The 14,108-nt window shown below is 40.8% G+C and overlaps 1 protein-coding gene across 1 annotated transcript in view; it reads left to right on the plus strand.

The window, feature by feature from the left end:
- Positions 1-14,108, plus strand: part of LOC306751679 (transmembrane protein 132C-like) — a gene marked incomplete at both ends in the record, with an annotated part of 129,514 nt that overhangs the window by 58,981 nt on the left and 56,425 nt on the right. Inside the window, one exon of the mRNA XM_079235294.1 lies at positions 11,418-11,555. Coding sequence (XP_079091420.1) covers positions 11,418-11,555 — 138 coding nt within the window. The remainder of the gene's footprint in view (positions 1-11,417; positions 11,556-14,108) is intronic.

Raw genomic sequence — 14,108 nt, forward strand, 5'->3', positions numbered from 1 at the left:
GTGAGTGTGAGACGGCCAGAAGTCCACGGTCAGCCTGCATGTAAGCCCTTAATTCACCCGACCCGCTCCTTTGGTGATGTAAGGCATGCACTCTCCAGCGAGTGCAAAGTAAGCCACTGCAGCCTCTCGAAATGCACACCATGAACAGTGCATGATGAAACCATTTTGTAAGGATAAAGTTGTCTCGCAAGGTTGTTAACACAGTAAAAAAGATGTTATTGAGTTTACTTTATCGCAGTTTACCATCAGCGATGCAGTGGGGTCAGACATTTTGTCTCGACAGTTGTTGTTTTGTTCAAATGATTTAAAATCTTAGATTTTCATTTAAAGCTTCCTACACAAGTTCATGGTGACCACCTCCTTTCATGCTGGTAATGTTTTATATCAGTATTTCCACAGTATGTTAAGTTTAGAAATCAGACTCCAAGACTTTTGACTTGCTCCACAACCTGTGTCAACACAGATTACATTTTACTCAAACATAATCCCTCAGACCCCCCCACCCCCTTATTATATATTTTGTTGGTCTCCTTTCGTAACAAAAGAAAAGCACAGCAACCAGCAGAGATTATCTGTTGTGTTTCTATCCAAGACAACATCAAAGTCAATTATTCTACCCCTAAATCATCCCTCTATCTTCTCTTTGATTACCTCTCTTTTTCTCTGTTGCCATCACATCTTTCACTCTCATTTTCTTTCACATACTTGCGCGCACACACACACACACACACACACACACACACACACACACACACACACACACACACACACACACACAAACACACACACACCCTTGCCAGATGACTATGTAGTGGCATTTCCCTATATGTAGTGGAGCCTGCTGCGCCCACTGGTCCACATAATGAAGTGCAAATGGGGCTAATGTACTGGTTGACATGCCAGCTTTTACAGATCAGGACTGAATTGATTCACCTGCGATGGCAGCTCGGCATTTTCCAATAATTCTTAGGATTGTGCAGACATTTCAGACAAGATGGCTGAGATTGTATGGGAACTCAACCTTGAGACTGTGAATGAAACCGAGATGGAATTATTCTATTTCTAGTGTTTCGGGTTTTTTCAGTAAGAGGCCATTCTCTGACACTTTGCAAACATTTTGTGGCACCATTGTGACAGTTTTTAGACGGACGTTGTCTGAAATGTTGGGTTACCGTGATGGCTGACATCTTTCTTGTCACATTGCCAAAACTCCCATGGCTTTGCACAAATGTTGCAACACTGACAAATACAACAACACATGACATCTAGACCAAGAATGTTTAAATTGCCGCCATAGCCCACTCAGCTCACTCACACCAGCAGGAAGCATTTAATCAATGATGTCAGGAATATCGATCGTACCTAACGTCAGGAAGGCTGAATGATATAGAGTAACATTTGACCCCTGATCGTGATCTCCTGCATCACCTGACTCACATCTGCAGGCTTAAACCGACAGTCATTCAGTCAATAAATCACTCACAGATGAAGTCCGGAGAGAACCGGAATTTAGTACCTTCCTCAACAACCACGGCTCCCAGCGCCATTAATGCAGCTCACTTCATCAGTCCTAGCTGGCTTTTGTGTTTGTCCCCAGTGTGTCACATCCTTCAAAACCTCCCACAACAGTGTATTCATACAATTTATGATCTAATTAGAGGGCATAATGAATAGTCAACCATTTGTAACGATCGTGATTAAAATGTTTTAGTGTTTGCCAAAGATTAATTGTTTCAATAATGGCTTCAGATTGATGTAATTTGCATACATATGGCAATTATGAATTTTTGTTCTTCATCTCATTGATGCGCACGCTGCAAAATCTGTTTTCTGACAGTACTGTATATTTTCAGTCTCAAAGTTATTTCCAACTAAAACTTTCAGTGAAAAATATCCAAACTATGAGATGAATTAAGTTCAACGTACCTCATTCACTGATAATGTCAATAATGTAGACATAGAGGAGAAGTTCAATAGATGTAATGCTGACAGACACTGATATGTCTTTATGTTAACAATTGTCAATATGTGTGACAGATGAGTTCAGCAGATGCTCGCAGCTCTGCAAGGCTGTAATTCAGCACAGAATTGCTTTTAGCTAAATGCTAACATTTGCCTGGTAACATGCTTACATGGACAATAGTTAGCATATTGATGTTTAAAAAAGTAATGCCTACCATGTTCACCATCTTTGTTTAGCATGTTAACATGCAACAAGTCTGGAAACTATAAATGTTCAAAGTGGGCCGATTGATCCTTTAACTAGAGGAAAAGTTTTAGGATCACCAAAGTAATGAGAATGTTTTCTCTGGCAACGATCAATATATGTAGTACATTTTTTTGTTTTTGTTGCATGGCGACAAAAAGGGGAGAGAAGAGGTAAAATTAGAAATGCAACATAAAAGGAAAGCTAATTATTCATAATGCCCAAAATATTTGATCCATGTAGTTAATAGCTTGACTTTGTTTACAGCAGAACAAACAACAATAAATACCTGTTGTCCATATGAATTTGTAACCCTTTCTAACCCTAAGCCTGTTTACAACCATATTTATAGAAAAGCATTGTTCAGGCTCAATTCATGCGGTCAATAATTAATGACAATTACTCTTTTTTAGGTAGGACACATGAATAAATGGTTGTCTCATGCTTTATCTTTTTTTTATGTGATCACAATAATCCTGAAAAACAATATAATACGCATTCTCATAACTGTTTTATGTTATGCAGCTGGAGTTGGTTGTGTCTATGAAATGTTCAGTTCTCAAGGGAAGTCAGTCACACGCCTGCGCACTTCAACACTCACAACTGTTTATCAGTATATTGACATATATATTGACTGGTCGTTTTCACGCTTCAGTCTTGTGAGAAAAGATGAGAACACGTCTCCTCCTCTTGACAGGATAGAGCGAATCAGATGTTAAGACGAGGCGAGACGAACCTGTGACGATAACCTGTGTATGAAAGGCCCCACTTCCGTTGGTGGAGCAGTTGTTCTTTGCCCAACCTCCGTGTTGGCTGTACCACTCACTGCTTTTGCAATTGCAGCGCTTACTACTTTGCTTGTAAACATTTAGTAAATAAAGTTAGAGAACGAGAGAAGTTGTTGAACTGAGTTCTTCCGGAGGCTACGCCAGGCATCCAATAATTAGCACGCATTAACACTTGATTTTAAGTATCACCCTCAATACCATCGTCCATCTGTTGCTCTTCCTCAGGTGTTTCCTTATCGAAACCAAGGGTCTGCACAGTTTGTAATTTGTGATTTTGGGTGACTTGAGTGCTCACTGCAGTGATACATATGTGGAAGCGGAGCAGGGTTTTTTGTCCAAGTTGGATAGAGAAATGGAAAAAGTCTTAAGAGCAGTATAAAGAACAACTTTAGACCAGCGCGTTTCAGCTTGTTGCCCTCATCAGGGTCATCAGGGTGACTATTGCATGTGCCCAGTCACATCGGTGTTAATCTGTGTAACCCTTTCTACAGCAGGTTTACCAATTTGCCATAATCTGTCTCACTACATCCTGAGATTATACTGCTTGGCCCCCTTCTGCGTCCATCCAAATATTGGATCAGTCCTGGATCATCCATCCGGCCCAACAAATCCAATGCAAAGTCTAATTTTTATCCCCCGCATGCAACCTTATGTCAAATAGGTTTTACTGGAAGCAGTGTCTGCATGTGTTTGCCCCATCCCCTATTTAACTGGCACGGCTTCCATTCAAATGTCAGCGACAGGGATCAGGTCTCTGTCTGCTACAGCATGACCTCATTTCTTCAGCTAATCTACAGCAGTAGTAGCGAGTTCCTGAAATCCAGCATTAAAGCGAAAGAAACATTGGAATTTTGTATGTACACTGCTTGGCGTACATTTCGGCAATTATAGAAAATGAAAAAAAGGAAACCCATGACACATATTTCATATTTGCGTTAATCTGAAATCCCGTGCTTGCGCTGCAAATCCAGCAACTCAAAATGAGGGCTGAAATGTCCTACATGTAGGGCGCCAGATTGCCGATGTTCTTGAATTTCATATTTGGAGTCTTGCATCGTGAGGAGAGGCGGGCTGTGATTTACTGGAGGTGACTCGCTCTTGGCCATAGTGGGTGTTGCGCTGTCACACCCCTCAGTGTCATCATCCCGTTGGCCTGCTTTGTACACGGTCTCCGCACACACACAGAGCTCTTTGTTGTTTCAGTCAATACTCACCCACATCCAGCCTGCTTCTCTAATTAGAATAGCATGTATCATTTGTTGCAATTTTCTTTGACAGTTTTTTTCTTCTTTTTCGTACAGTTTTGGAAATAAGCTTGAATATAATGTGACAAAGGGAGATAACGAAAGCTTGGGGCTGATGAAAGAAAACAAAGTCATTGACTGCTCTAAGCTATTGGCTTTGATAAATTTCACTTTTTATGAGCCACAATTTCCTTTCCTTTCTCATCTGCTTCCAGTTTTTAAGTAAATAATGCCTTAATTACATCTCACACCCTCTCTATGATAACTTATGCATGTGTTGCATTCTGCCCCAAACCAGCAGCCATGCATTATGCAGAACTGGGCTCCACATTAGTGTTATCTCATCATCATATTATTATTAAAGCACTCTTGAGGCAGTTGCTTACAAAATGATTTTTTAAGGATTCCATTAGCCTCATTTGTGTAATATATAATATTAAATAAAATGTGGTTGAAGTCAAAATCATTTGTTCTTTTTTAATGTGAATGCCTTCATATTGCATGACACTTCTCTGAAATCCACTAATGAAGTAGAAATGAGTTTTTCAGCCTTTCAGACTGTTTATATAAATTTTGCTCACAGTCATATGTTGCACTATCCGTGTTGTTCAGTGTTCAGCTCCTGCACAACAGTTCTCATGCGATGAGGGAAAAACACCCATAAGGCTCATCGTTAACTGTAGATTACACTTGCTCAAAACACCAGGAGTCAAAATTATGTTTTTTTTATATTTCTTTTATTGACAGCAAAATAATGATTTCCTCAGAGATGTATTTAAGATGTACTGTATGAAACCTTGCCCAGTTTTTGAAATGAAATGTTCCTTTCCTCAGACAATCTCAGGGGCTTCTCTGAATTCGACTCAAATTCATTTCTCAGTGCTCCTGCCCATGTGATTGCTCTTGATCTGTCATGGATTCGTTCATGTCATGAGGCTATGGCCAGCTCGCATTTTGAACCTCTTCTCATTTGAAGTCAGCTGCTTTCCTCTGACAGTTATTTCTTCTTCTTTTTTAAAGGCGTGAGTTTGTTCCCAGACCTCAGGTCCAAGCTCCATATGTCAGCCATCTGTCTGCTTTTCCCTTTAATTAAAAAAAGACTGCGAAAGAGATGTTAGACGAGGCATCCCCATGCCTGGTGTGCTTTTCAGGCATTCAGATATGGATGAAGGGGAGATTTGGCTGACGGCAGTCAACTCCTCTACTCTCCTCTCTGAGTGAAAAGCAAATTCTGTGCTTCTCGTGAACAGGACAGAGTTTCTTCCATAGTTACCTGATTGTAAACGTGTCTCGTGTTTGGTGACAGTCAGCATCTCCTCAATTAAGTAGCACTCAATATAATCAACTGGAGGTTGAAATGACTAAGAGGCACTTCAAGTAGTACTCCCTTTGATCATCTTTGTCCCTTGATAGATGGGTAGCTTTTAACCCTTCACAGCTCCAAAACCCATTCACCATGTGGTTTGGATCACAGATATTGATCTGAAAATAAGGGTGAGATGATGGGTGTCAATGGCAGCAAAACGGAAAATTGATATTTCGCAAGGGTAAAGTGAAGGAGCGGATAAGCCTCATGCAGGGCAAAAGCACTTTCCCAGCAAATCCCGAGGAAATTAGAGGGTGTGGGTGAAGGTTAGGTGATGATAGGCTGCTTGAATATATCACAAGATGCCCCCTCAATCATCCTTCTTTTTCCTAAGTAAAAGTGAGAACTCTGATTCCATTGTGAACAAGTTGAGAAAAGTACCACAGACTGCGTCTATAGATTGGAGACAATTAAGTAGTTTTTGCATGGTTATTATACTGGATTGCAGTATAGGTGTGTCCATCTCCTGTATTTTCTGCTTGGTCTGAAAGTTAAATATTCATACATGTATTCATTGTTCATGAAGGTTAAGTTTCAAGCATGTATATAAGGACTAGAAAGAATACAGAAAGAAAGTGGCACTGTGGGAGTAATATTAAAGCTTTAGTAGTACTAAACAAGTAATACTAACAGTGTACAGCCAGGCTAGCAGCTCTGTTAGTCTGCAATGCTCTTTGGAAACAAAAATCCATAGGGAGCTACTAAAAGAAAAAAGAAAAAGTATGAATGTCAGCACCAATTTCCATGATCATCCCTCAAACTGCTGTCAAGACTTTTCCCCGTTTACTACCACCGCCAACCAGCGGGTGGCGCTATATGAATAGTCAGGGGAGCACCAGTCAGTAGACTTCATCCTCAGGGGACCATGAAGGTCAGTACAAAGTGTAATTGTTAACAATACGGTTGGACCGACTGACTGACCCTTTAGTCGAGCTGCTAGCGCAGCTAAAGCTTTGAACAGAGTTCTTGTACACCATAAAGTCTTAATTACAGTTGTGTCGGGCCAAAAACTGTAAACTGGGAAGGATTCAGAATTTCTGCACACTAGCAGTCACTTGAACTTACTTTACTTAATAAAGACATGGGCCTGTAGACCCTCAAATTACCCGACGAAGCTTTACCGACTGAAATGAGATAATTGAATAAAGTGACTTGAAGTGATCAAGATCTCTGGTTTCTATGTAAAATGATGAAAGAAACTATATTGCAGCGCTCCGAAGCGAGCGCCCCGGTGAAGGATATAGAGAGCGATGGGAGAAAGGCTGAGGGAAGCGGGGAGTGTTTCAGAGAAACCCGATAGAGACAGACAGAGGGAGATGGGATAAGAGGCACGGTGAAAGTGAGACAAAAGGGTGACACAGAGAGCGACACAGCAGAGTGCATGGGAGGAGATGAGCGTTGTCTGGCGAGCCCTCTTTATCTGATAGTGTTCATCTTGTCCTCCGTTTTCAGCGTTGCCATGCACCAGCTCTTTTAACTAGCTCTGATAATGGAAAGAACAGCATCAAACTCATTAATTGAATTAGCTCTCTTTTTTATCTCCGCATCTGGCGGTGTCTGCTCACCCTTAAAAACACTCCACCGACAGCTATTCCTCAGCCAATTGACTCAGAGCGTCTCACTGTTTCACATTACTAATTTATTGGACCAGCTCCCCACTTAGTTCACCTGTCATTAGCTACTATCTATTTTAATTTTACCTCGAGGTGATGGAGATTATTTTGTTTCGGAGCAAAAGAGATAGAGAGGGAGAAAGGGTGTGTAAATAAAGCCAGCGCTCTAAACAGATTGTGTGATCATTACTAACTGGATTTAGCTGCAGGTGTTTGAGGAATTAGGGACGCGGGCCAATTGAAGTAAATTGAATTCAGCTCAACTATTGTTTGAAAATAAATTTGGAAAATATGCACAACCACATGTTAGCGTGTGTTTTAGAGTCACCATCTGACCAATTTCTCATGCAGGGCTTTTTTCTTTCAAATGTTTGAGTTAATGATACCTCAGAACTCGGCTGCAGGTTGTATATGAATATGCTGTGACTCATCTGTATTACAGCTTTTCTCCATCTGGGTCCCGCTTTGCAGGAGCTGTGATGCAGGGACCAAAGGTGGTTTTATTTGTGGCTGAGCAGATACGACAGCAATTGTTCTTGCTTTCATTTATCTCCACTAAAGGTTAGCTTTGACCTCCAACCCACTCTCTGTCAATGTGTTAACATCATATCAGATATTCAAGGTGTGTTTGTGTGTCTGTGTGAATACTAACTGGATGTACAGTATGTCTGTGTGAAGTTATTGGGTTCTCTTTGTCTAAATTTTTGCAATAATAATTATCTGTTATTACCTAATACAGGGAATCATTTTCATCCTGTTCATTAATTGTAATTTTAACTTTATGTTTAGTGGGTGACATACCCTTCGAAATGACTTCTCAAGGTTAAATTAACATGTCTTTGTTATTGTTGGAAATACAAGACCAGAACCGACAGCAAATAACTAGTTCTTACTCTATTGACCATACAGTCCTCTCGTTGTGTCCTCTCCTCTCCTAAATGTTTGTCCTTTTTCATCGACTTTGATGCAACGCTTGACTTTTCTAATTCGCCTGGCTGGTCTCTGTAAACCAATATCCTCTCTCTGCTCAAATACCTAAAGCACCAAACTATCCTTCCATCTCTGTGCTCACCACAAAGACCTTTACATCACCTCACATCCCTCCACACACACACTCTTGTTTTAGTTTTCTCCCTTTTCTTCAACCTTAACATGTTCCCTTTCCCCACCATTGCTATTGTCGTGGGAATTACGAGAGCCCATTTAGGCAGAAAACATGTTTTTGAATGACAGCATGTAATCATTCATGCATTTTTTTTTCTCTTCATGAATGATATACAGTCATTATAATCTTATGGTTTGCTGAAATTGGTCTTGAAATTGGGCCAAAAACATGTTGTTTTTCATTTGTTTTCATGTGCATGGCCAATCTGCACACACACCTGCGTGGATATATTGCCAGTTGCCGGTTGTTAGGCGATGGTGGCCAGTTGGACAAATTGAACATATTGCTCTGCACACGGGCACAACATCAATATAGTGCCTGCACATCAATGCGGTAGTGATAGACAATTTAATGTCAATGTTGAAACTCAACTCTGCTGCAAAAGTAGCCCACCTTTTCTTTATTGCCACTATATGTACTGCTGTTCTGAACGATTGATTTGAATACAGGACTTTTACGTTTGATGGACTAGTTTAATTGTGTGCAACTGTTACTTTTAGTTCAATAACAAATATGTACTCCTTCCACCACCGTCAATGGAGGAGTTCTGTAGAGGTCTTTTTCAGCCACTACTCAGGTCATTACTCTCATCTGCAGTTGTCTTCATTTGACATGTCAAACCTGTTTTCAAGAGGAATTATACATTTGAGTTCTCGGGGGAAAAAAATAGCTAGAATAGTGAAAAGTTAATAGAAATTGTGTTTAATTTGATAATGCATTGTTACTTTTTCTAGTATTATCTAGATCCATAGATTGCTTAATATCTGTAAAACATGGTGTCTAAATGTTATGTTCTGAATTGTTTGTATTCCATTTAATTCTCTGCTGTGTAGAGTGACATTAATGTACATTAGTATTTCATGCAGCATACGTGAGGCACGCCAGAGTGCAAGGTGTGTGACATGTCATTTATGCGAGGGACGTCTTGGGGTGTCATTTCTGAGCATCGATCAGGGGAATAATGAAAACTTTTCTGACAACCTCATCTCATCTGTAAATACTCATCCCACTGATGCAGGTTTTCATGGAATTAATGAGGCAGCTTCATGTGCTGATGCATGTGAAAGGGGGCTCCTTTCGAATTGCTTTTCTTTATTGCTCCCCCCTCCTCCTCCCTCACCAGAAATCATATTAGCTAAACCCATTCCATTTACAACATGCCATTTGGTAATTTAGCCTGCTTATGTGTTGGCTATAGTACATGCTTGGGTTTGTCTGTACTGTGTGTGAGAGATGTAGAGTGCATCGCCTATGAGGAAAGAAAGATTGAAATAAATAAAAGATGAGTCATTATATACAGAGTATCAGGCCCATGGATAGCATACTGACACTGTAGTTCAAGGGTGCTTCATCAGTATTGATCAACCCATCAATCAACTACTTTTTCTGACTATGACATTTGAAATGCAGTTACTAAACACAACAGAAGCCACATATATCTTTAAAAAAGACAAAACAAGCATGTTTATGGATTTGTTAATTCGCATTGACTATTTTTACTCCATTAATTGACAATAAAAATGGAGCACTGATGCAAACACAATAAGTGAATGGCATCTGTCATAAACGTTAGCAAAAAAAGAAAAGGAGATGAAGAAGGTGCTGCTCGACGTCATAATGTGGCCTAAAGCATGCTCCCCTCTAATTGGGATTCTATAATTCATCAATACACCTGCGTAAGACTCAAGTTCATATTAGTCGATTGCCGCCCGCCCCGTTAGTCCACTGTCAGTGCTGAATCTGCTTGTCGGTTTGTCGTAATTACTGTGGCTACCGTAACGACTAGAAAACAGGAGGGCAGGCGGCAATCAGTCGTCTCCTCCTAGTTATTGTCTGTGTGTTCCACACCGACGGCCTTTATCTTCGCTCGTCAGGAGCAGCGACCAACATGAGGCCAGTTATCACCGCCTCTGTGGCCTGGGTAGGATCAAAGAAGACCAGTGGAGCACTGAAGATGTAATGACTGCACTCTTCTAAGGACTGCTGCATGGTTTGTCATGTCATTATCCCACCGTTAATGCTCAGTTTCTTCTCTTTATCTTTGACAAGTTTTTTGCAGCTCCATAACGAGGACAGTCTCCAATTAGATTGATGCCGGGAATAAATTACCCTGTGTTCATGTTTCACTGAATAGAAATGCTTCTTTCTTCTCACCTTTCTTTGTGCTGTTGGTGTTTTACTTCAGATCTGGCTTCTTCGTGCCTTCATTTCACCCACATAAAAAGCATATTCTGCGACATTTTATGGTAGTGGTTCGAACAAGAGCAATTTGTAATGTTGGAAGAGAAGGCACTGAAAGCTGCTCACGTACTTCATGGTAATTGCATGTGACAGAGGAGGAGGAGGAACAGAGCAAAAGCGTGTCAGTACACTGGGAGAGAAGGAGGTCATGGTTCTTCGCCACCTGTATGGCCTCCCACAGACTGTGACCAGGAGCAATGGAAGTGATAGAGGGACAATAGGGTGGGGCAGAGGTGGCATGAAGGCTGCAGAGATCTGAGTCGTGGCAAAGCCCCAGGTGTGTGTCTGAAGTGGAGCTTGCTGCCTATTTATTGCTCCAGCGAGTCCTGATGTTCTGGAAATATTTTTCATCTAAAACGGATAATGGAGTTTCTTTGTCAACACAATTTAGTTGGAAGTGTAATGATTGTTCTCATCATCTAGCAACCACCAAAATAAAATATATATTTAAAAAAAAGTGGTTTTAATGTAAGTAAAGCATATGTTTTGATCGGTCTGTTACTATCATCCAAAATGATATATTTTTTAATAGATAATGTAATGTCCGTCTCCGCGTGTATGATAGAGAGACCGTGAGGGTTTGAAGTTTGTTTGGAGACCTTGAGAAAATTAGATCCAACCTCATTCCATTTCTGTCTTTTGACATGTTTGTTTGTGTCAGATAGAGAAAGAGAATAAAAGAGGCCGGGTGAGTTTCTGAAGCTCCGAAACTTAATTTGTGAGCTGTCCTGGTGACAGTTCCAGTATCTAATGTAATGCTTTTCTTTTAACCTGCGAACGTCTGTGTGTTTCAGGGTCAAGCTGAAGGACGGGGTGGCGTTTCTGGGAGCTCGAGCGAGTAACCCTGTTGTGTGGACGGTGAGTCAGGATGTCAGAAGCGAAGGTCACAGGGTTGTGACCCTCCACTGTCGGAGGAAGGAGAACACTCAAAGGTACATCTCACTCCCTCCTCTACGGAATTAATCAATGTGTGAGTGAAATATGAAGTGGACACCCTGATGAACAACCAGAAAGCAGCAGCGCACTTGTTCATTTCTCTGACAGGTGTCAGGGGAGAGTGATTGCAAAGACTGAGGAGGAAAGAGGACATGACTCAGCATCTAAAGCATTCAATCCTTGGCACTGCCAGGCAAAAAGGTCCTTAGACACTTAAAAGTGTAGCCACTAAAATGTATTGTTTGAGGAACACTGTGTCTCCGCTTGATTAAGGTGCAGTTTGTGGGATGTAGATGGATCTTTTGACAGAAACGTAATATAGTAATCATAACTATATTTTTATGAGTGTTTAAATAACTTAGAATGAGCCGCCCATATCGACACACAGTCTTCTTCACGGAATCGTCGATGTTGCACAACAATGTTTCTGTAGCCCAGAGCCTACCTAATATCTAGCTTATGGGCTAAATATACCAAACCACTTGTACAATAGTTTAAGTATGACTCTCGTATCCAAGGAAGGAAGCAAATCGCAATGTTTTAAAGTTTAAAAAAAACTTAACTTAACTTTCCAGTTGACCGCTTCCAGCTTCGGCGGTGCCAGTCGATCACATCAATTTAAAGTACAGAGCATAAGAAAACATCTGCAACTTTCTGATCATGACAAAATGAGCTAAAGTATGCATGTGTGCTGGTGTGTGTGATTGCTGACTACATAAAGGTGTTTCCATTAATGAATAATAATTATGTTTTTGAGTGTGTGCCATTGTACAGTATTTGACATTCAACTCGACAGCTAAACGGTTTCAGGCAAAGACAAAGTAGCTGCACACAGGAAGTGACACACCCTGGCTGAGCTGTTATTTCCTTCTGAGTGCCAAGGTGACGACAGTGATAAATGACAAGTCATCTATCATTTAGACGCATCTCTCTCGCAGACCCGCTGAGGAGCAGAGACATTGAATTATACAGTACTGCTCAAATCAAGGTCATACATGTTGAAGCTGGTATTATGTCCTGCAATGCTGTGCTCGACAAAAGACTACCTTGAAGTATTGAAATGATGAAGCAACATAAAATGGAATAACTGTCGCAACATCAGCGCATGAAAGCATCGTTCAGTCTTTGCAAAATGTGAAGAATATCAAAACACTGAACTTTGATTTAGAAAATCTCTTTGAGGAGGTTAAATGGTTACAGAGCACGCAGTAGTCACGCTATTTTCTATTTGACTGAATATTAAACACATGCTCACAGGACAAAACAATGAAAGAACCCCTTTTGCAGTTTGCGTTTAATCTCCTGAGAAGCTTTATGAAGCCAGCTCACAAAATTAATTAATTTTTGTGGTCTCCTCCACTGGACAAACACACTCTCAAAACTGGAAACAAAATGAACTGTCTGGACTCGTACATTGCCCACTTTTTTTAATATTACTTTTCAAAGAGAAATAGGCCTTCATTTATTAGCTCAAAACAAGGTTTAGGAGTTGAGAGGCCCGGTCACATCGTCTATCTATTATAGCTCTCTGATTGGTCAAGCTTTCGCCTGGAGGCTCTGTCGATTCGCTGTAGATATTTTCCAGACTATAATAGAAAAAGAAATACATCTTGTAAGATTTAGGCTGCCTTGGAGGGGAACAACAGAACAAGATGTGTTAAATTAAGTCTGAGTGCCTTGAAAGTGATTTCCCAAATTAATCTAATCTTTTTGCTCCCTGGAATCTGCATAGATTTCCTTTTTGACATATTTTTTCTAACTCCTCAGAAACAGGTTCATCCTCATTTTAGTCTACTGCTGTCCTGTGGGTATAGCTGTCCCAATGGTCAGGTTAAGTGCAAAAATATCTTCATTAGCCAGAATATGAATGGGGGGTAGTGGAGTTACGTGGAGATAAAAGCCAAGGAGTTTAAAAAGACAAGTGCCGTAAAACATAAAATGTCTCCTAATGTCAATTGAAGCTCACTTGGCCGACCATTAAAACAGCATCACTTCCCGAAGCTGAAAGATAAACACCAGGAGCAGAATGTGTCTCCCCTGGCTCGAGGTAGAAAGTGCGACAATACAGCCAATAGTGTGAGCGCCACGTGAGAGACTCCAACTGGGTTGATGACCAAACTCCCAGCAGCCACATAGAAGAGGTGAGATATACTGTAATAGGCGACTGTGGACTTTCAAACGTATCTTGGTGTAATGATTTTGAGGAGGTGAAGAAAAAAAACATACCCATTTCCCAGAGGTGTGCACAATGTGTGTGTGCCTTCTGCAGAACAGCAGTCCTGTTACTTTAGTAGCCATGTCCACCTCTCGCTGAGAGTTGAGGTGTGACACATTAAATGACAAGAGCGTTAGTAGGAAAAGCGGTGAAACCAAGTATAGGGGGACAAAGATTTGTTCATCCCTCTTGCTGGACACTAAAAGCTATTACCAAGTGTATACTGCTGCTGCCTGCGGGATCCTTTTTTAGTCACATTCTATTTGGGCTTGCCTTATCCTGAAGCAAAACATAACATACAAACTGAAGCGGATAAACCAGGAGATTGCTATTT

Source organism: Taurulus bubalis (genome assembly GCF_910589615.1).
Source record: "Taurulus bubalis genome assembly, chromosome: 19".
NCBI lineage: Eukaryota > Metazoa > Chordata > Actinopteri > Perciformes > Cottidae > Taurulus > Taurulus bubalis.